Source organism: Mustela erminea, chromosome 6 (genome assembly GCF_009829155.1).
Source record: "Mustela erminea isolate mMusErm1 chromosome 6, mMusErm1.Pri, whole genome shotgun sequence".
NCBI lineage: Eukaryota > Metazoa > Chordata > Mammalia > Carnivora > Mustelidae > Mustela > Mustela erminea.
This window is the reverse complement of record NC_045619.1, coordinates 40426313-40448749: the sequence shown is the minus strand read 5'-3', so window position 1 is coordinate 40448749 and position 22437 is coordinate 40426313. Positions and strand designations below refer to the sequence as shown.

Here is a 22437-nt window from a genome sequence, read left to right as displayed (position 1 = left end):
ATTCGATATAGATCGGTGCGTCGAGTAGCAGTTGAAACTCCCTCACACAGCAGTATTTTGAAGATGGAATACAGAGACACCACTAGAAGAAGGCCTGTTGTGTGGGATAGTGCTAAGAGCTGGCATTCCCTCAGCAGAAAGCTTTATCAAATACCTTCTGTAGTCAGCTTCCAGGGTTGACTGCCAGATTGCCCAATTGAACCACTGCTGTTTCTTCTTTCTATATTTTATGTGCTCTTGGAAAAATTTTAAGCTTACAGAAAATTTGCAAGAACAGTACAAAGAACTCCCACATACACTTCACTCAGAGCACCCAGAGCCTTTATTCAATTTCACTGATTGTGCCAGAGAGATCCCGTTGACGGATTCAGGATGACTATTGAATCCGGGTGTCCGGTTTTCCTAATATCCCTCAATCTGGAGCAGTCCTTTGGTCTTTTCTTGGCTTTCGTGAAGCTGATATGCTGAAGACAGGCTTTTGTAGAATGTTTCTTAATTTGGGTTTGTCTGCGATTTCCTCATGTTTAGCTGCATATTCTGTTTTTTGTTTGTTTGTTTGTTTTTTATTTTCTAGAATTTGTCACAGAAATGCTGCTGTGTTCTTCCCATTGCACCCTATCCGGTAGCAACAATATCTCTGCTTCCCATTTTGGTGGTGTTAAATTTTCTCCCTTGATGAAGATAATGTCTGTCCGGGTTTTTCACTCTAGAGTTACTTTGCCTCATTTGTATTTAATAAGTATTTTTGTGGGAAGATATTTTGAGACTCTTTATGAAAAGTCTATTCCTTGATCTACTTTTACCTGTAAGGCTTAGCATCCATTGAGATTTCTTGTGGAAATTAATATTTTACTTTAATAGAGGTCAAATGATTTCTAATCCTGCACATTCCTTGTGCATTTATGCCTTGACTTTCTTTCTTAAGAAAGAGATACGCTTTTTCCTTCTCCCTTCTTCTCTCTTCAAATTGTGTGGTCTAATGGATTCCGATTGTATTCAGTGGATTATAATCCATTGACATGACTATTTTAATGCTTAAATTTTCTCAGATGTCACTACTGGGATCCTCTTCAAGCTGGCTTCTGCTCTCATTATTCTTTGAGAGCTTCATTTCTTTTTGGCTCAAGGAGTTCCAGGCTCATCTTGTCCTCTCCCTGTCTTGGCAGCAGCTTCTACTAAGGAGTCCTGATTTCTTTTTGTAGAGAGTGATATTTAGAAACCAAGATCTCACTCCTCCCAATATATGTGTGCTCCCACATACACACTTATATCATTATTTTTCTCAGCATCTGTGAGCTATCTATGATATATATACACAAAGACAGACAGCCCTCAACTTACAATGGTGTCAAAGCAAATATGCACTCAGTAGAAACCATACGTTGGGATTTGATTTTTGCCCAGGCGACTGATATGCAGTACGGTCCTCTCTCTGGTGATGCCGAGTAGCAGGAGGAGCTCACAGCCTGTGAGCCAGCAATCATGGGAATAAAAAAACTGATGCCCATACAACCCTTCTGTCCCCATACAACCATCCCGTGTGTCACTTTCAGTATAGTATTCAATAAATTACATGGGATATTCAACACTTTGTTGTAAAATGGGCTTTGTGTGAGATGGTTTTGCCCAGTGGAAGTTAATGTAAGTGTTCTGAGCACATCTAAGGTAGACTAGGCTGAGCTATGGTGTTCGGTCTCTTAGTAAATTCATTTTCAACTTACGGTATTTTCATATTTCCAACTTACAATGGGTTTATCGGAATTTAACTCTGTCATAAATTGAGGACAATATGTATTTTCCCTTCCTCTACTTGTATTTCCTTTAGTCAACTCAGAAACCTGGTTTCCATTATCCTCACTATGTTTTCTTTTCTTTTCTTTTTTTTTTTTAAAGATTTCATTTATTCATTTATTTGACAGAGAGAGATCAGAAGTAGGCAGAGAGTCAGGCGGGGGAGGGGGGAGAAGGAGGCTCCCTGTTGAGCGTGCAAGGCTCGATCCCAGAACCCTGAGATCATGACCTGAGCCAAAGGCAGAGGCTTAACCCACTGAGCCACACAGGCACCCCCTCACTATGTTTTCTGATTTGCTCAACCCACCTGAATCTAACATATCTCCCTTCCACACTGAACTGCTTTTTTCCCTGACAGATTTCTGTCCTTGGCCCTGGTTGTCACCATTCCGCCTTCCCACTGGGAAGGAAAGAAGAAAGCAGAACCATTGGTGGTTTTGGAAAGATACTTTTCTTTGCCTTTGTTGGATTTATAAATCAAGAACTGTAAGAATATTAATTAATATTGCTACCTCAGACCAGTTCTATTTGTGTTCATATTTGTGACTAGATCCATGTTAAGATGAATGCACAGGAAGATATCTCTTTATTATTATTATTATTTATTTACTTGACAGACAGAGATCACAAGTAGGCAGAGAGGAAGGCAGAGAGAGAGGGAGGGAAGCAGGCTCCCTGCTGAGCAGAGTGCCCGATGCGGGGCTCGATCCCAGGACCCTGGGATCATGACCTGAGCCAAAGACAGAGGCTTTAACCCACTGAGCCACCCAGGCACCCCAGGAAGATATATCTTGATTCATATAAATCAATAAGTAAACACCCATATTTATGAAATTTGAAATTTGCCAGTTAATGGTATCTAGGCTTATTGTTGAATTCTTTTAAGTGGTGTGTATAATAGCTTCTTTTTCTCAAGAGTAAAAATTTAAGGTAGTAAAGAACAGAGAATAATATTTCAGGTAGACCAATAGATATTGTCACATTCAAATATTGTGTGTTATTAACTTAGTGAGTGAGGTATGTGTCAGCGAAGGAGAACTTAAATGTACTAAAATAGTGTCCAGGGGCATTTGGATGGTATTAAACTGGAGGGTAGCAGTTAAAAAACAGTATTTAGAGGCAGCCAGTTTCAAATACAGAATGACTGTCAACCAGCTTGATCCATAGACAAATTATTAATCTCTAGAAGCCTAAATTTATCTATAGTACCTACATTATAAGTGTCTTGATCTGTTCAAACTGCTTTCACAAAAATATCATAGACCGAGTGGCTTAAACAACAAATATTTATTTCTCATGATTCTGCAGGCCAGGAAGTCTGAGATCAAAGTGCTGGCACATTCCATGTCTGGTGAGAGCTTGCTTCCTGGTTCATAGATGACCATCTTCTCACTCTGCGCTCATATGGCAGAAGGGGCAATGGAGTTCTCTGAGGTCTCTTCTACAACAGCACTAATCCCAGACATCAGTGCTCTACCCTCAAGACCTAATTAGCCCCCAAAGTCTCCATCCCTTAATACTATCATATTGGAGATTAGTTTTCAACATAAGAATTTGGGGGAAGAAACAGACATTCATTCCATAACAACAGGAATACCAGGCCTAGCATTTAACACATAGTAAGTGCACAGAGACAGGAAAGAGCTTTTATGTAAATCATCAGTGAAGTCTAGGTTTTTCACCACTATCCCCTTAGCAACAGATACTAACACTGAGAGCCTGGCTTATTAGCACTCTAAATGAATTAAATGGTGGTTTTTTGCAGTGTTGTATTTTACAGTTTTAATGGGTGTTTGTAACATATTGACCATGTTGTAAATGCAGTTATTAGTCTGCACAGGACATATCTTCTAAATATTTTAAAGGAACATCATGACACTTACTTTTTCTTTTTCCAATCAATATGAGGAAAATGCAGTATCAGTTTATGTGGGAACAGTGGATGATGCCACTTTAGTATCTATTATATCTGTCAAGATGTACCCTTTGATTGAAGAGCACTATTGATTCTGAACTCTTCAGAAATTGTTTCATGAAGCAACCCCAGATCCCTTTATTTTATTAGAATGAAACATGCACAAAAAGAGAGGACATGTTGGGAGTCTTCAGAGATTTAACTGAACTTCTTTGATCATTTGTATAAAAGTTAAATCTTTACCAGTTAGCGGTGATTGCCCCTCCGGAGACTGGAGTTAAAATCCGATTCCACTCTAACAAATACAAGTGGAAACCCTGGAGAAATGAATGGCTCATAATGTATGTAAAACAGAGATCTGGACCCATTTACATGTCCATGCAAACCAGAGGTGACTTCCAAGTCCTTTTTATAATTATTTAAAATGTAACCTTTCTATGTTCCTTTCCTTGATCAACCTTTTTCCAATGATAGCATTGCTGATGTAGGGAATACCATGGAAAATACACCAAAGAACTTGAAAACAAGGTAAATAAGATTGCCTCTTGTGACTTAAAATAAAAAAGGATAATAAAGAGGGAATCAGCCAGAAACACACACTGACAGATTAATATAATAAAATAAAACAAAGGTTCCTAAGAGAAGACTGAGCTGTCAGAAGCATGCATACTTTTTATAAAAGAGACTCGGGGTGCCTGGGTGGCTTAGTGGGTTAAGGCTCTGCCTTCGGCTCAGGTCATGATCTCAGGGTCCTGGGATCGAGTTCTGCATCGGGCTCTCTGCACAGTGGGAAACCTGCTTCCCTCTCTCTGCCTGACTCTGCCTACTTGTGGTCTCTGTCTGTCGAATAAATAAGAAAAATCTTAAAAAGAGAGAGAGAGACAGAGAGACTCAGACAGGGGTGTGGAGACGGTTGATGGTACGGAGTACCAGGTCTCACATACTGAGGAAGATAGCCACAGTCAGCTTCTGAGCAGTATTTTTTAAGATCTGTTTGTTCAGAGCAAAGCAAAATTTGTACTCTCAAAACACGTTCTGAATATGCTTTTGCTCCATGCAGATTTTTCCAGAGGGAGATACTGTGAATCTTTGTAACTAACATGACCACAGGCATTCAGGCTCCTATAACAGCTGCTGATCTTGTTCTAATAAGAACCAATTGGCACTGGGCTTTAGACAACCATCACAGTGAACTACTTAAAGTGACTCAGCTTCTGAGATATCAGTCTGTGAATACTGAGTCTGCAGGACTAGAGGCTAATCCTGGCTCACAGCCAGTTTACCAAGGCACCCTGCCTTCCTGGCAAGCAGCCAGTCAGCTTTCCCTGGGGTCTCCCATCTCACTACATACTCTCCGTTTAAACTTCTTCAGTGAGTAACAAAAGTCCTTAGAAAACTTCAGAGGATTTTATCCCTTCATTCAGACAGCTGGCTAAGGATCAGGTCAGGGAAGGACAGTGGCCGGTGAGAAATGAGCCCATGTAGAGGAGCCAACTATAGTGGGCTTCAGCAGTGAATAGCAAGGGGTATCAATAGACAGGGCTATAGGAGAACCTGGGAGCCAGAGAAGAAAAGAAATGGGCTATACAGAGAGCCAGATATATTCCCCACATTTTAATGTCGTCCAGAATCCTACATGCCTCAAGAGAATGCCTTTCCAAACCCTAAGTAATAATAACGCTTGGGTTCACAATTATTTTTCAAGGAGCATATTTTTCTTTGCTTTCATACATGAGCAAATTGAGATTCAAGTAGGGCAGGTACCTTAACAAGGTCACATGAGTTAGTAAGTAGGTAGTTAAGAGAGCCAAGTTTTACACTGAAGCCCAGTGCATGCACCCTTATACCATGCTTCCTTCCACGTGCTGTGCTCCAGTGATGCCATTTTATCGTCACTACTAGTAAGATTTTTTATTTATCAACTATTTCCTGAGTGCAGCATATTGTGAGACTAGGGCAAGGCATTGGGATACAATGAAGAGCATAAAAACATTTAATGATTGGGTAAAAGAGAACAAAAGAGGAGAAGAGTAGCATTCATAGAGAATGGGGTACAAACTGGAAGATTTTTGTAATAGAAGCCAGGGTAGGGCAATTTTATGAAAAGACTAATGGTCTTCTGTTCTAAATGCTGCCAAAACATCAAGGAAGGTGAAGACTAAGATGTGCTGATTTTAGCAACATGGAGGTAAACTGGCCTTTATGGTACATCCTGTCACTTGGATACTATATTCTCTTTCTTAGTTTTGCCACGCTTTTTATAATCAGTTTTAAGTTAGAATAAAATAAGGATAGTCTGCCAGAAATCAACAGAAACCATTTGTATAAATTCTTACATAGCTCTTTCTTTTCTGTATCAATCTCTGTATATACACATATACCCATACATACAGCATAAAGTTTTCCATGATTTCTTAAAATCCTAATGAGCTCAGAGTTTTTTTATCTGTCAGATCAATTCAAAGTATTTTTGGAGATTATGCTTTATTTCCTTTCAAACAACACCAGGATATAGAATAAAAATAACATATTAATTAAAAATTGATTCAGAAAAAAACATACTGCATTTTCCTTTCACATATAAATATTCTCTATAGATGTTTTTAAAAGTGACAACTATTTAGTGACCTCTTGCCATGGTCCAAACCCGGTCATACAAATGGGACGCCCAGCAAATGAGAAGTCTCCAAAGGACACAGTCTAGCATACAATACTATAGTGCCTTGCCTTCACTGTGTCTTAGTAGTTCACAAGGTAGATTTTTTTAAATGTGGTGATTTGGATCGAATATATGTAGATTTTGAAGCTGCATCAGGAAAGATCATGCTTCTTAAAACATTCGCCTGTGCATAAAAGGAAGAAGCAATGTATGAAGATTGGAATGTCAGAATATATGCATTCGGTCTGTTGCGTGCTTTTCATTCGGTTAGACCTACTCTCTACATGTTACTCACACACACAAATACATACCAATGCATACACACACACATAAACATAAAATATACAGTAGATGAAATTTTAATGAGAGTTTGGTTTTCATTGACTTCAACTTTTCTGAAATTTGTTTTTACTTATACTTCCAATTTTAGGATATATTTTCTAGAATTTTCATGGAAAAATAATTTTAGGGGTGCTTTCAGTACTTTTATTGGTTATTCTGACAAGAATACAACTTAGCCAGACTTTTTTTTTCTAAAACAGCAGAAAAAAAAGTTCAATCTTTTCGTCTTTTACTTCTCCAAAATACAACTTCTGGTAATTACAAGCTTTCAAGTTTAGGAAAGTCTAGGAAATATGATTTAATATCTCACTCCTACTTGGGTTGTATATGAAAAGTATAATAAAGACTATCTCTAATAGATAGTTTTGGAATGTCTCCGTCATTAGGAAATGCTTACTTACCTTGATAGAAAACTTTTAACATGTTGATTTCTGCTTGTACAAGAGAAATTTGAGTCACTGGTGAAAACAATTGCTGTATGTTTCTGTCTTTTGGTTAATTTCAGATCGCATTCAGAAAATGAAGGTACCTCTTTACCATCTGCTGACTCCTGTACCAGTCCTACTAAGATGGATTTATCATATAATAAAACTGCTAAGCAGTGCCTAGAGGAGATATCTGGTAAGTGACCTAATTGATGGGTAGGTCAAACTCAGAATTTTTGCAATCTCTCTGTAAGTCTTTTTATTAAGCGTTACTGTGCTATACTGTTTTTTCTTAAGCATAAATGGACTGTGTACATCTCATACTTCAGAGATTCTTAGATATTTGGCTACTTTGCTCAGGGTGGTCTCTTTGTTGTTCTGTGAAGAATTTTGTAAAGAATGGTAGTGCTTTTAGAGGTTGAGATCTTTAGGTCATTCTCGCCTTTAGTCAAGTTCAATATAAGAGAAGTTCTAGAAAACTTTCCATTGTTAATAAGACAACCCTTGGATATATTTGGAGATTTAAAAAATGTTAAGGATCAGATGTTAATGCAAATATTCCATGGCCAATCTAACCTTCTCTTTTTTCAATTCTATACTATTTAGAAAACTCTTAAATGATGGCTCCAAATGTTTATTTAGGAAAAAAATCTAATTATGGAAATATTTCATTATATAGAAATAATTTAAGAAAAAAACCCCATATTCATACCCAGACACAATTTGTCAGACTTTTAAGTATATAAAACACACTTTTCTGTGTTAGTCCAAGGTTTTTTTTTTCCTAGGGCCCAGGTAAACATAGGCATATGTGGAAAACCTTTGGTGTAATTGTATTACATAGGTCCATATTTATGAGCAACTAAGAAAGCTCTTGGCAAAATATGTGCTCCTAGGGGAAAAAGAGTTTAAGAACATTTTATCTAAATGTAAGAATTCCTAGAAGTAGTGGTATATCTGTTATTCCAGTAAGTTTCTGGTCAGCCCTGGTAAATTCTGAAGAAAAAAAAAAAAGAAATATTTAATATAAAAAAAAGTTGCTATTGTACCGCAAAGATTCAAAGAATTGTCCTGAAGCTCATAAAAATAACCATATCACAAATTTGGGTACTAAAGAGCTTCTCCACTTTGGTGAACTTGAATACTTTGGCAGGCTGCAGTCATTAACACAATATCCTCCAGTAGGTAATGACCACATTGATAACACAATCAAGGGGTCCTTGTAGAATTATCAGTGGCATCATCAGGCATTAGAAGTTTGTGTGAAGATTACAGTGGGCCAGTACTGAGTAAAGGTAGAAAAGGTGATGGCAAGACATAGCAATCGGGATGGTATTTGCAGATTTTTCAGTTGTTGTGGGAAGCTTTGGCTTTCCCATAGCTCCAGATAGTCTCATAATCGGAATGATGATGGATATATGTATTGTGACTAGATATTTTTAAAACTTAATATGGCATGAAGATTCATATACTTCAGACATTTCTGTATTCATGAATGTCTTCAATTATGTATCAAGATACCTATGAAATACTAGAGCTCAAGTACGTAAGATAAAATGCATTTAGTACAGTTTGAATTCTAATTTTTATGGGAATTTCACAAGGAACATTGTTTCTTTGAAATCTATATATCACTGAGTATCTCTATTTACATAATCCATATTTGATTTTTTTCTCTGGTTTCTTATTCTGTCCACTGCTTGATCATTTTTTCACATTTTCAGCTAATATTTCCATTTAATATTCTGCTGTTTTAAATTTAACATTTAGAAGTGAAATATAAACTAAACTTGAACACAACATAATAACTTAATGGATTTATTGGAGGTATAATATTACTTTGTATTTTCGTTAATTATATGAAATTATAGATTTGAGTCTGTGATCTAGATAGGAGTATAATAAAGAAAACAGCAAATAAATGGTGAAATGAGTCTTATCTGTGTCATTTCTATAATTTGTTTAAAATGATAAAGTAGTGGGGTGCCTGGGTGGCTCAGTGGGTTAAAGCCTCTGCCTTCGGCTCAGGTCATGATTCCAGAGTCCTGGGATCAAGCTCCACCTCAGGCTTTCTGCTCCATGGAGAGCCTGCTTCCTCCTCTCCCTGCCTGCCTCTCTGCCTACTTGTGATCTCTGTCTGTCAAATACATAAATAAAATCTTAAAATAATAGTAAAATAAAATGATAAAATAGTAAAAAATTCTCTGAGGCAAACTTGAGATTTTCTAGAAGAGGATATTCATTTATGATTAGTAAGCTATAAATTGAGTGCTGTAATTGGAAGAATCTAGGTGAGAGTATACAGGTAGACCAGTGATGAGAGGATGATTAGCATACCCTGGGCTTTCTTCCAATGATCTTGTCTTCTAATCCCTTCTGAGTTACTTAATCTAATGGTCCTACCCTCCTTTCAGGCATCATCAGTCAGTCTCTGCAGCTTCCCCACAGACTCACTTCGAGGCATCCCAATCTTGCTGATTTCATCCTGGCTTTTCAGTACGCTTTCTTTTGGTCCAACTCTACCAGTGCTTCTACTAGAATTTCTAAATGCTGATTTAAATACGGATCCCATTTTAAAATTCTATTCCTATTGGGTCTAAATGGTGATCCCACCGCATTTCACTGACCCTCATCAAACTCTGTATATTCTTTCTCCATCCTGCCCCCCACCCCAACTCACTGAACTCCTGTGTAACTGAATGCAGTTTGACTTTTGCATATACCCTTTACTTTTGCTCCCCTCTTACTTCCTTTGATAAAGTCACAGTCCTGGTTATGTTCAACCCTCCACCAGTTCCGTACCAGCACTGAATGAACCTGGAGGAAAACTCGTCCCATGGTGATGTGATTCACTTTATATTTATGGCCCCCAACATTTAAAGAATATTTAGTGCTGCCTAGCAATCATTTTGTATTTCTTCAGTACAGTCATTCTTTTTTTTTTTTTTTTGTCATCTGAGAACCCTCTCAAGCTCTTAGATGACAATTTTATACCTTTTCTTCTCAAACTTACCATTCCACTTCTTCTATCCTCTCCCTTAACTGATGACCTTGATGTTGATTTCATTGCAAAAAATTAAAGCAGAGAGATAAGAATTTCATACATCCCTGCTACCACATCTACCCCTGCTACCACATCTACAACATTTATACACATTCTTTCCACCTTTCCTCAGATTACTTTCTCTTCTACCTCCTTAATATCTCCCTCTGCTCCAAATCATTCTCTGTAGTCCTCAGGGTGCTAGTTATCTCCTGTTTTAATTTTTTAAGAAATCAAAAACAGAACTTCTCTTGACCCCTTCCTTTCTTTCTTTCTTCTCCTGATTTCTGTTGTCCCTACTGTATTCTGGCTGCTAGAGAAACCACAGACCACAAAAGTGCTTGAAATCATTGCTGAGCCCACAGAATATTTCTTCAAAGACAAGATGAAATAAGGGAAGTGAAATGTTCTAGGAAGTAGAAAAATATCCTTCCGGCCTCCGTGCTGCCATCATTTAGCTGAATTGTTCCTTGGTTTCCTTTTTGTGTGTGTGTGAGATAACAGTGATGCTTAATAAACTCACAGGATTGTTGTGAGATAGAGTTTTATTCATTTACCCATATTTTCAGTAATCTTCGCTGGGTACCTTATCCATGCTGGGCGTTGCAAGGATTGGGAAAACAAACATGACTAACACATGAGCCCTGTTATGGAAGGGTAAGACACAAAAGTTAACACCACAAATAATTAAATTACTAGATGCCTGGGAGCAGCTAAGTTAGCTGTGAAGAGTTAGATAGGGCTTAAAATCATATTCCAGGAAAAAACAACTTCAATGAAAACAATTTGAAAAAAAGATTCTACTTATTAATTTCATTTGTTTTTTTATTATAAAAGTGGGAACTTTTCTTAAGTTCACCGGAATCTTGGTAGTTCACTGGTTTTTTATAACCAGAAATTTCAGTGCTATTTTTATTGTTGAACTCTTGCTGGTAACGGTTGGTGCGGGGGCCTCACTGGGGACTAATTCTGTCCTGCTCTCCAAGAGAAGTAGCCCTAATGATATAGAACTCTGATGGATTTAGTCTTGGCAGGCTAAGATCCAGTTTTGAGAATTTTTGAAGTCTATGCTATTTGAGGGAGCATGAAAATAATATAAAAATAGAAATATAAAATTACACATATTGTTTTAGGAAGAAGCATAAGCTGGTTAGAAGATCTGTATCTTGGGCGCCTGGGTGGCTCAGTGGGTTAAGCCGCTGCCTTCGGCTCAGGTCATGATCTCAGGGTCCTGGGATCGAGTCCCGCATCGGGCTCTCTGCTCAGCAGGGAGCCTGCTTCCTCCTCTCTCTCTGCCTGCCTCTCTGCCTACTTGTGTTCTCTGTCAAATAAATAAATAAAAAAAAAAAATCTTTAAAAAAAAAAAAAAAAAAAAAAAAAGAAGATCTGTATCTTAAGAACCATTGGCTTCATAATAAATATGCCTTGATATCCTGGTATAGTTTTGGCTGACCAGCATCCCTTACCCTATCAGCTGATAATAATGGCACCTTAATCTTATTTTTTCTTCTTCTTCTTTTTTTCTGGTGGGGGAAACCATTGCCCTATCAATCACTGCTTTTGTGGTTCAAGTAAAATTGACACCAGTAGATCAAATCAGAACAACCTTTTCCCTTAACCACAGTGACCCTTTCAAGAAGGACATGTGGCCCAATTCAGGTTAGTCAGAACGTGACATGTAAAGATTCATGATACCATTAAGGAGCAGACTTGAATGGTTCACACTGAAAAGAAGGTTTGCTAGATTCATGAAGTTAGCCAGGAAGCTTAGCTCTTTACACTTTCATTTACACAGTAATTCACATGAAGTTACTAAAAACAGTGTCTTTGTGATTAAATGGTAGTGGAAGTTAAAATGGAGTTAAAAAATGGTGTGAAGAAACGTATCAGAAATGAATGACAATAAAATGGCATACTGGAGAAAACGCAAGACCTTTTCAATTTGGTGACCTTCTATCCCTCAGAATTCTTTGTGTATATCATTCAAGTTTCCTATTACTTGTCATTTTCTTAGGGGGGAATCCTAGGGACTTTTTACCCTATCTAATAATGGGGGGGGGTTCCATTAATTATTTCAGTCAGGTGGAAAATATTAAATAATTTGTGGCAATGGGTGAGTGAGCTTCTTGCCTATCCTTCAAGATTCATGCCACAACTTCGATACTCTAAGTCCAGCCAGAGTGGTGGCTCAGATTTTACTGCTATGGCTTGGCTTTCATTCTTACATTCACTGACAGAAAGAATGTGACCTCAGAGACTATCCCTTTCATGAAGTGCCAAGAGAGCTTGCCAAATGTAAAGTGAGCTGTGTTTTTTAGTCCACTGGAATCATTCAAAAAAGTTTTTAGGTGTTTTTTGTTTTGTTTTGTTTTGTTTTGTTGCTTTTTGTTTGTTTGTTTTTGCATAGGTTCACCCTTGCCCTTTTTTTTTGTGCCTAAGGCTTTTTACCAACATGTATAACATCTGTTTAATGCATTTTTTAACCTTTATCTAAAATTTGTACTCACTGAAAAACATTGAAAGTGCCAGACTGCCTTGGTATTAGCAAAGCTGCCATACCATTTGTGAAAAGGTAATAACATAATTGAATGAATTTGGGAAATCATTTTAGAAGTGAGAATTTAGATGAAGCAGGATAAGGTAATGGTTACATGTGTTTTCTTTTCTGACTTATCAAACTTTGTCTTGAATAATGGTCAATATCTGGTATTTAAGACTTTTGTGAATGATTACTTAAGTTACCTTTTTCTTGAATATTTAGAAAGATTAAGAAATCAAGCTCAGGTAATTTAAGTCAGTTTCGATCTCTTACTTAAATGACCACTTTATAATTATGTTTATTAAAAGCTGAAAAGTATTCCTTTTTAGAACATTATAGAAGCTATGCTTAATTTAAGTCTTGGTAAAATTAGAGTGATTCTCATTTTTAGTATTGATAATGTATATTCATCTATGCACCAAAGCTTTTTCCTCCACTTTGTATAACATACATTTATGTGGGTGAATGCAAATAAGTATAATTATACCTGTAAATGAATGCACATCCAAAGGAAGCAAGTATAGCTACCTCTGCAGAAGCAAGAAGTGGGTTCCCCACTGTTACTCAGTTTAAATTGATGAACTGATGTGGTTCCAGAGGAAAAATGATTGTAGCTGCAAGTTGACAACAATATTTTTAGCTAAAGATATACCCTTTTGATGTTTTCTGTTAAGGTTATTCAGAATAACTAGTTCCTTCTTATCAGCCCCTTCCTGGGTCTACCCGTACTCGAAGATTATATTTCCTGATCCATGAATCAGGATAGACCATGTGATTTAATTTGACCAATGAAATGTGAGTGGAAAAATGACGTGGGCCATTCCTGAACAGAAACTTTTAAGAGTCAGTTTGCTTGGATCTCTCATTGCTTGTTCCTCTGTCATACTATGAACATGTCTGAAGACTCTTCCTCCTCTTTTAGCATAGGTCTTAGTATTAGGGGGAATTGGATTAGAGTTGCAGCCAACAGAGTGGATGTTCATGTGAACAAAAATGCATCTTTGTTTTTGTAAGCCACTAGAATTTCTAAAACATTTGTAGATTCAAAATAACTTAGTCTAAGCCAGAATTTTTCTACCTCGGCAATACTGATATTGTAGTCTGCATAATTCTTTGTTGTGGGGGGCTGTCCTGTCATTGTCGGGGTATCAACACCACTGGCCTCTACCTACTAGGTGTTAGAAGCACCACTGCCCAGATGTAACAACTGAAAATGTTTTCCGATGTTGCTGAATGTCCCCTAACCCAGTTGAATATCCTCAACCCAGTTGAAAAACACTAGTCTCAGGCTAGTAGTTATCAAAGTGGGGTCCCAGAACCAGCAGTATCTGCATCACCAAAATATGTTAGAATGCAGTCTCGAGCCCCTTTCAGACCTACTAAATGAGTAGGGATGGGGCTGGGGCCCAGCAAGCTATAACTCAATGAGTTCTCTGAGAGTTCTGAAGACTAAAGTTTAACCACTGGTTTAAGCTGATTGGTAACAAGCTCCTTTGTATAAGAAGAGGACATAATTATTGTTTTCACTAATTTTGATGTCGAAAGCATAAGAATTCCCTTTTTTATGAATCTGTGAGACTCAAGAGTACGCTACGTGTGTATTTTAGTGTAATACATGTCAGAGAAAATAAAGTTATATAGCATCATCAAATCTACTGTAGTCTTATAACCTGGTGATTTACTGGGTCGCAGTAATTCCAAATGAAAAAGAAATGTATTGCTTAGGAATCCAGAGGGGAGTGGCATTTTCATCTTTTAAAAAAACACTTTGTAAGATGATGTTTTTATAAGGATAATCATCAATTTCTATCCTCAGTTTCTATGATTTGACATTTGTACCCTCATTTAAGCACACTGCATATAAGAAATTAAGAAATTTATTTTTAAAGACCGAAGAATTGAAAATCAGTATTCACATTCACAGATTTGTTTGCTTAATTGCAATTTCTTTTCTGCAAATAATTGTAAAAAATTGCCTTTCATTTAATTTCCTTTTATATATGTGTGTGAAACAGATCTAGCTATGATCTTCCTTGGGGCTGATCTTAAGAATTAATTAGCTTTGCAAAGAAGGTTATTATCATATATAAATGTATAGGCACTGTATATTATAATGCTAATTTATATAGTTAAGAAATTGAGCATTTCCCTTAGTTGAGGTACTCAATATGAAGTGAAAGCTCAGAGGTAATTTGATCTTATTAGTTCAGAAAATGATAGGGACTTATCAGTTGGAAAGGCACCAATATTTCTATGTATTTCTCCACTTTCTTCTTTTTCATATGGAATGTTTATGGGCAAAAAACCTCAAAAAAATTTTTTAATACTCTTCTCCTTAGCTTTAAATAGTACACGTGGTCCCTACTAACTTAATAAGCATTTTAAAAGTTTTCCTAAATTTAGAATTTTGGGGTGCTGGTGAATATACACAATCAGTACAGGATAAATATAATAAATTGTTTTTATTAAAATATTAAAAAACAAAGAGCTAGTGCTTCTGCAATAGTAGACTAGAAAAAATGCTCAGTATCAAAAAACACAATTTGTATTTTATATTTTTTTGTCACATACTTATTTTCTGCATTCTTGGACATCAACTTTTAATTATGCTTTGAGTGAAAATATTGGGGAAAATCCTCTTGAGTTATTTTCTTTGCTAATTTTTACAGGAAGAAGTCTTGATTTTTTAATTGTCCTGTTAGGATTTTACTAAATAGCTAAGCATAACAAGCCCTTGACAGATGAGGTGAAGTCTTTCCCTTTAAAGCATTATCTGCCAGCCAGTGGAGAGTGTCATGCTACGTTTTTTAGGTCCTTTACACTCTTGAATTTGATTTGTGCTTTTACAGCACAAATCCCAACATTCAGAAGGCAGATCTGCCTGCTTCAGCTGCCTGCAGCTATAGAGAATTAGTCTGTCATTCTCCGAATCAGAGAATGTGTGAGTGTGTGAGAGAGTGTGTGTGTGTGTGTGTGTGTGTGTGTGTGTGTCTGCATCTGGGGCTGGGTGGCCAGGAGTGATTTAAATGTGCAGAGGGCTAATAGTGTAGCCTCTCGTTCGGGCTTGGCTTTGAAACCTGTGGCATTCTAGGCTGGACAGCCGCTTTCGTGCTTCTGTTCTAATTTAGCAGGATGTTTGCTGCCATGGCAGCCAGCAGCATCCACTGCAGCAGCAAGGAAGGGCCATAGATCTGAGAATGCAGGTGGAATACTAAAGCCCCAGACGCTCGTGCAGCACTGGGCTTCGGTGCTAAATTTCTGCTCTTAGGAGGCTCCGATGCGGAGGCTGTATGCGTTGCAACGTGTCAGCTCATCTAGAGTCAAGAGCTGCAGACCTAGATCAGTGAAAGGCTTGTGAGAAGTAGGGGGGAAAAAAAGGAAGAAAGAAAGAAAGAAAGAGAAGAAAAGAATAAAACAAAAAACCGGGAGTGAGATCACTGGTGCCTCGCGTTTGGGAACACAGAAGTGATACAGGGAAATGTGGACCCATCGTCCTGCTGAGACACGTGATTGGATGAAGACTGGAAAACGTAGTTGGCTTCCTGTGCTACTTTCAGCTGGAGCAGTGTCTTTGGTGAACTCTTTTCTGCTTCAGATACACTCAAGCAAAATGCTTGTAAGTACTGCTGATTAGAAAGAGAATGTGGCAAGCTTGATTGTGGGCAACTGATTAATTGTATCATCACTCTAGAGTCTTATGTGAATGTTGGCACCTGTTGGGATTTTTACTGAAGTGCATGTGTTAATTAAAACCAAAAATGCCAGTTGCTCTCTCTGTGTAAAAGACAATATGAGGTCCAGTTGAAAAGAAGAAGCCCCTAGAAGAGCCATGCAGCGGCCGGCTGAACTCTCTGTGTTTCGGAGCAAAGAAGTAAGGCGAAGGGGAGCTTGCCTTCAGAAGCAGAAGTCTCTGACCAATCTTGCCCTCACCAGTGAAGGGGAGAGGAGACCCACTGTGCGCATTTCCAACTGGTTTGGAAATGCCGCAAAGGCCAGCCAGAGAGAATCAGACTATGCGGAGAGGCGTTCGCTGTCCAGATTTGTCTCGCGCTCTGTCCAGTCCCTGTACCACACCGGCGGCCCGGGGGCCTGGAGCCTTCTGCCTGCTAGCCAGTCAGGCAGTGAGGGCTTGGAGGGCTGGTCTTCCAGAAAGGGCTTGGAAGGCGAAAGTGATGAAGATAGCAGGTCTGAAGATGAAAACGCGTCCTCCAGGCAAAGCAGCATCAGCAGGAGCTGGGCTGAGGAGGAGGGAGAAAGCTGCCTGCGGGAAGGCACAGCTCATCTGGACGAGGATGTGATCCTCACAATGCTGGGCGACCTGGAACAGGCACTTTACACTGACTTGTTAGGTAAGTCGGATTTGTTCCCCCAGAAGGAGGAGGGGATTTTAAGAAGCTGCCCATTTGCATTGGCTAAATAGCTTCCATTCTTCTGAAGGGATTTTTAAAGCTGGTGACGCAAAAAAAAAAAAAAAAAAAAAAAAAAAAATTAATTACTTGTTGCCATTATTTTCTTTGTAAAGCTGAACTTTGAGAACCAGTCGTAAAGTCTATTTGGAGAAAATAGATAGCAGCAATCTGCCCTGGGCACTATTGGCCTGGTATCTGGGACATTCTAGACATCCATAAAGGAGTGGTTAATGTTTTACAATTGCAAACATGTTTGTTACTTAGTAATTAATGGGACTTATTTATTGGATTTTCCTCAAGGTGACCTCACCACAAACATGCAATGAACAGTGAAGGGGAAATGTCTTGGGGAAATGTTTTGTATAGTCAGTTTCTTCTGCTGCCTCAGTGGTATCCAAATAGATGGTCCTCGTTTGTACCTCAATGACAAGCACCAGGCATGCTAGTAACACTTTCAGAAATGCAGAGGCCTCTTTTGAACAGCTTTACTCACACATTGCTTTTTTTTTTTTTTTTTTTTTGGTGTTTGGCAAAAAAATTCTCCCAAGTGTGTACATTATAACTATTTCAACTACTGTGTCAATGACTGTGAACTATATTTATACTTTACAAAGTAGGCCTTTTTGATGGCCTAAGTCTAGTAACAACTTCTCACATAATCTGTAATTAATAAGCTGTGAAGATATCTGGAGTAATTCTTCTATTTTGTTTCCGTTTGGACTTTGCTGCCTACCTAAGTAGCCAGCCTGGGTCCATTTTAGTTGTTGTGTCTCACTGAGTGTTCTACCAAAGTGAATTTCCATCATAGGGTGTCTTCTGCAAAAATCCATAAGTTTCAAACTCTTGACCACATTGTATTTTGTTAATATGTATGTTTACAAGAAAACTTCATAAAAGTCTCCCCATATTTGAAAGAATTAAACCTGACCAGTGATCTCTTTGTTTCTGGGTAGCTGATGCTAAATGTGGATGTGTTTTTATTCTCTGTGTAATCTCTCCTGTTACCAGATGTTTGATGAAGCTCTCTGGAATCTTAGTGAACCAGCTTTAGAAGAAGAAAGCTTAGAGAGACAGCGGCAAATAGTGCTTGATTTTTCATGTCTGTTTGGCTTTAGATGAGTAATGTTTCCACGGGCATAGGAATAGTGATTTCTGAATCTGAATCTGAATGTACCAGGTGCTCAGACGTAGAAGATTGACTTCTTCACCATTGTGTGGTATCTGTGATGAACTGTTTCTCATGAAAGTCCTCTATGCAGTACAAAGGCAGGGGAGGGAGTCTTACTCCTTAAGGATCTTTTTATTCTTTTGATCCTCTGAACTGCAGGATCAAATAATATTCATCTTTTCCCTTGAAAGTAGTAGCATTTATCTCGTTCTAAGTACCTTGTATATAAGTACTCTCGAAGATATGAACAGAGAGCAGTACCCTGCCAGTATTTGTTGGTTGCTCTGCTAAATTAAACCATGCTGAATGTGGGTGTGTATGTGACATATGCCTTTTTGTGCATAAATAACTTGGAGCACTACCGTCAGAGGGTAATCTCTCAATAGAAGTCTGTACATTCCGTGATTTTTAAACTGAGCATCTGCTTATTATATTTATGGGATTATTCTTTTTAAGGCTTCCTCCACCCAACTTGTGCCAGTATTCAAAATGCGAGCAAGGAAGTAAGGAAGAATTTATTCAGATAGTTGTGACATGAATAATCATATCAGGATAATGAAGCCCTCCAATGCAATTGCCTCAATAATGATGCATGTTAAATTGGCAAATATATCCAAGCCCAGAGCACACAAGAATTTCAGGATTTCTGCCACATGCTTGAATAGATTCTGCTTCGGACTCAAAATGGCCTCTTCCAGGTTAATTTTTAGGCCGGGTTCCTAGAATTCATCTCTTTAGTCTTGAGAATCCTAATAGATTAGACTAGAGTCTGTGCTGCAACTATATAGGAGAATATTTAAAAGGTAGTTGGCTGTGTTTTGGCTATTTTCTGCTCAAAGTATCTATCTTAAGAGAATTTGAAAATTTCCATCCAAATCACTGTTGGGGACATCTGTAAAATTAGGGTTCTCAAAATAAATCAGGCAGCTGTACTCTAAATAATAACATTTGCAAAGTAGGTGATGTAGAGGACATAATTCTCTGTGAATCAGGTTCATTCATATGTAATTTGACTTCCTATTAAAAGATGACAGTGCTGGCAGTGTTAATTACAATGTATATAATTAAAGCCTAAAAAGTACGAGCAGGACCGCACAGATTAAGTGGCTCATCTACCCCTAAGCAAAAATGTAAAAGCTACTGTTTTTCCCAAAAGAGGCCTCCTGATTATCAGACAGGATAGTAAGGGCTTACACACATTTTCCAAAATGGTATATTCTGGAATTCACTTTAAGTTTTTAACTTAAAGTAAACTGTAAACTGCTTTCTCATTGCTTATAAAGTGTCTTCTGTAAGTGGGGCAAAGAGTAGGTCTCAACTGAGCCTTAATGGCTTTGAGAGTTTGGAAGTGAGAGGAGATATAACACTGAATGAATTTATCATATGTATTTTTCTCTGCTAACTTTTATTTGTCACTAATGTGTCATTTTACTTGTGCTTTTACATTTGGGCTTTTCAGCTGAGGCTCCCATCCCTCCCCCAATCTTCTAGACATCATTTGGATACAAATTTATAGGATGTTTCAGATTTGCATAATCCTAAAGGGGTTTGTAAAGTGTATTTAATTGTATTTTGACTTTTGTGGGTCATTGAAAACATTCACTGCTTTAGATTTTGGCTTGGTTGTCATCTTCCATAACCTGAATGAGGCAGGGATTATGTTTTGTTCAATTAAGTACTGGGAGGAAAATATCTGTCTGGTTGTCATGAACGGTGCAGTGCCATGTGAGTGAATATCGTGGTGAATAAAACCAAAGGAGGAAAGGAGCTTGTGATTCTGAAATCGGAGAGAAGCTGTATAAACAAAAATGTATGCAGTTGGAAAAACCAAGGATCTAAGATGGCTGTTGGATTGGAAGAAGGATATTTATTTATTTATCTATCTATTTATTTATATTTATGTATTTGAGAGAGAGTGTGCATGGGGGTGGGGAAGGGCAGAGGGAGAGAATCTTCAAGCAGACTCTGAGCTGAGCAGGGAGCCTGGCTTTGTGTGGGGCTCGCTCCTACAACCCATGAGATCACAACCTGAGCGGAAGCCAAGAGTCCAATGCGTAACGACCTGAGTCACCCAGGAACCCCAGAAGAAGGATGTTTAAAAGATGAGGATGTGAGAAAACATTTAGTGAAATGGAACTTCTGAAAATACAATGTTCCTATAATTTAAATTAAGAAGGTACTGAAAATAATTCAAATATCATGCTAGGGTAGGGACAAGTGATTGAAATGCAACTTGATTACAGTGTAAGAGTTCTCACAGAGGGAAGGAGGCCAAGGACAGGTGACGTGTAATGGTTATATTTTGTGACCTTGTGTAGGGTCAATAACTGTATTCCCTCCTCCCTCCTGTAAAGGTCATCTCAGTACTTCCTGCCCTTAAGACTTCTCAGTTCTTACCATCGCTTAGAATCGTGTATTCTAATACTGGCTCTAGTGCTTCTCCAATTTTGTTTCATTCTGCACTATTTCTTTTACCCACTTGAAGTAAAATCTCTCCGATCATCTCTGCCTTTCCTTCGGCTATAATGATATCCTACTCTTTACGATTTTCCTTACATGCTCCTTCTTTAGCTTCAGGGTTTTACCAGGTTATTTAGAAGTAAAAAGTAGGCTTCTTTCTAGCCATTTTTCAAATATGCTGTTATATTTATGAGAAGGGTGAGATGAAGTTCTGGAGAGATTATTATTAGAATCTCAAGGGTTATTAACAGCTTTGAGTTTTAAAGTGATGTTAATTTATGAGGTTAAGGATTGCATGCCTTTAAATAGTGTAGGAAAAGTTTATGCCATGTGCATGAGTGTACAATACATATTTTTCTATCTTGATTATATATTAAGCATTTTTTATACTTTCTAAGGTTGAAGTAATAATGCTATTTTTAAGCATATTTTAATTGTCCAAATATTTTGTCAATTAAAAAGTAGACATTTACAGACTGGCAGCAGAATGGTGGATGTTTTGGCAACCACTTGGGATGAGGAAAAATGAACAACAGAGTGATGTTTGGCTGAAGAAGAAAATAGAGGAGTGGGCAGTTGGTGTGTTCCAGTCTCTGAAAGTTTAGTGGCTTACAGAGTAGCTAGGACCACTAGATGGAAATGAAAGGGAGGCAAATTGTCCATCCTCAGAAATGTTTTCACATTTAGACCTGTCCGAGAGTAGAAGGAGCCATCTCTTCCTGAGAGGATGCCTCTCCAGTCTTGGAGGTTTAAGGCAGAGGCCCATGGCTATCTCCCACGGGAGGCATAGATGAGTTTCCTCACTGGCTGAGAGACAAGGACAGACATTCTCTGAAATCCCTACCAACGCTATGCTGATATTATACATGTTAAGTGGGTGCATTTGCTGTATATATATATTTTTAATCTGGCATGAATTCTGTAGAAGAAAATGAACACATCAAATATCTACCAATATTTTTGAAACAGACTGTAGATATACATCTTCACCTGTCTATGTGATGGCTTTCATATAGAAGTTTAATATATGCTATTTTCTAACTTCACTTTCCCTTTTGTTTTTCCTTCCCTTCCATTCCCTTCTCTTTCCCCCTATCCCTGTCCTTTACTTTCCTCTCTTCCCCTCTCCTCCTCATACCTTCCCTCCCCTTAGCCCATCCATTCCCTACCTCCCTTCCCTTCCCTCCTTTCCTTCGTTCATCTTTCTTTCTTTTATTATATTAATTACTATATTAAATGTGATTGGATTAAAACTTACAATTAAAAACAGAGATTATCAGAATGAATAATATAAGACTGAAATTTATCTTGCCAATATGAATACACACTTTAGAGTCACAAAGAGTTTAAAAGTAAAAAGATAGAAAAAATATACACCATCCAAACACAAATCATAAGAAAGCTAGTGTAACTGCATTTCTATCAGATCAAGTAGACTTCAAACAAGAAATATTGTCCAAGTTAGAGACAGATACTTTATAATGATAAAGTATTGAATGTATCAACTGACAGGGCAATTCTGAACATAATACACCTAATAACAGAGCTTTGAAGTCCATAAAACAAAAACTGACAAAACTAAATGGGGAAGGAGATAAATTCACAGTTATCACTAGAAACTTTAACAGGCAACTCTCAGAAATAGAACAAATAGATTTTTTTATTATTTGTTTTAAAGATTTTACT

At 37.8% G+C, this 22437-nt stretch overlaps 1 protein-coding gene across 3 annotated transcripts in view; it reads left to right on the top strand.

The window, feature by feature from the left end:
- Nucleotides 1–22437, top strand: part of NAV3 (neuron navigator 3) — a 383583-nt gene that overhangs the window by 185953 nt on the left and 175193 nt on the right. For all 3 annotated transcript variants that reach the window (XM_032346929.1, XM_032346928.1, XM_032346927.1), the window contains exon 9: nucleotides 7213–7328. In XM_032346929.1, coding sequence (XP_032202820.1) covers nucleotides 7213–7328 — 116 coding nt within the window. The remainder of the gene's footprint in view (nucleotides 1–7212; nucleotides 7329–22437) is intronic.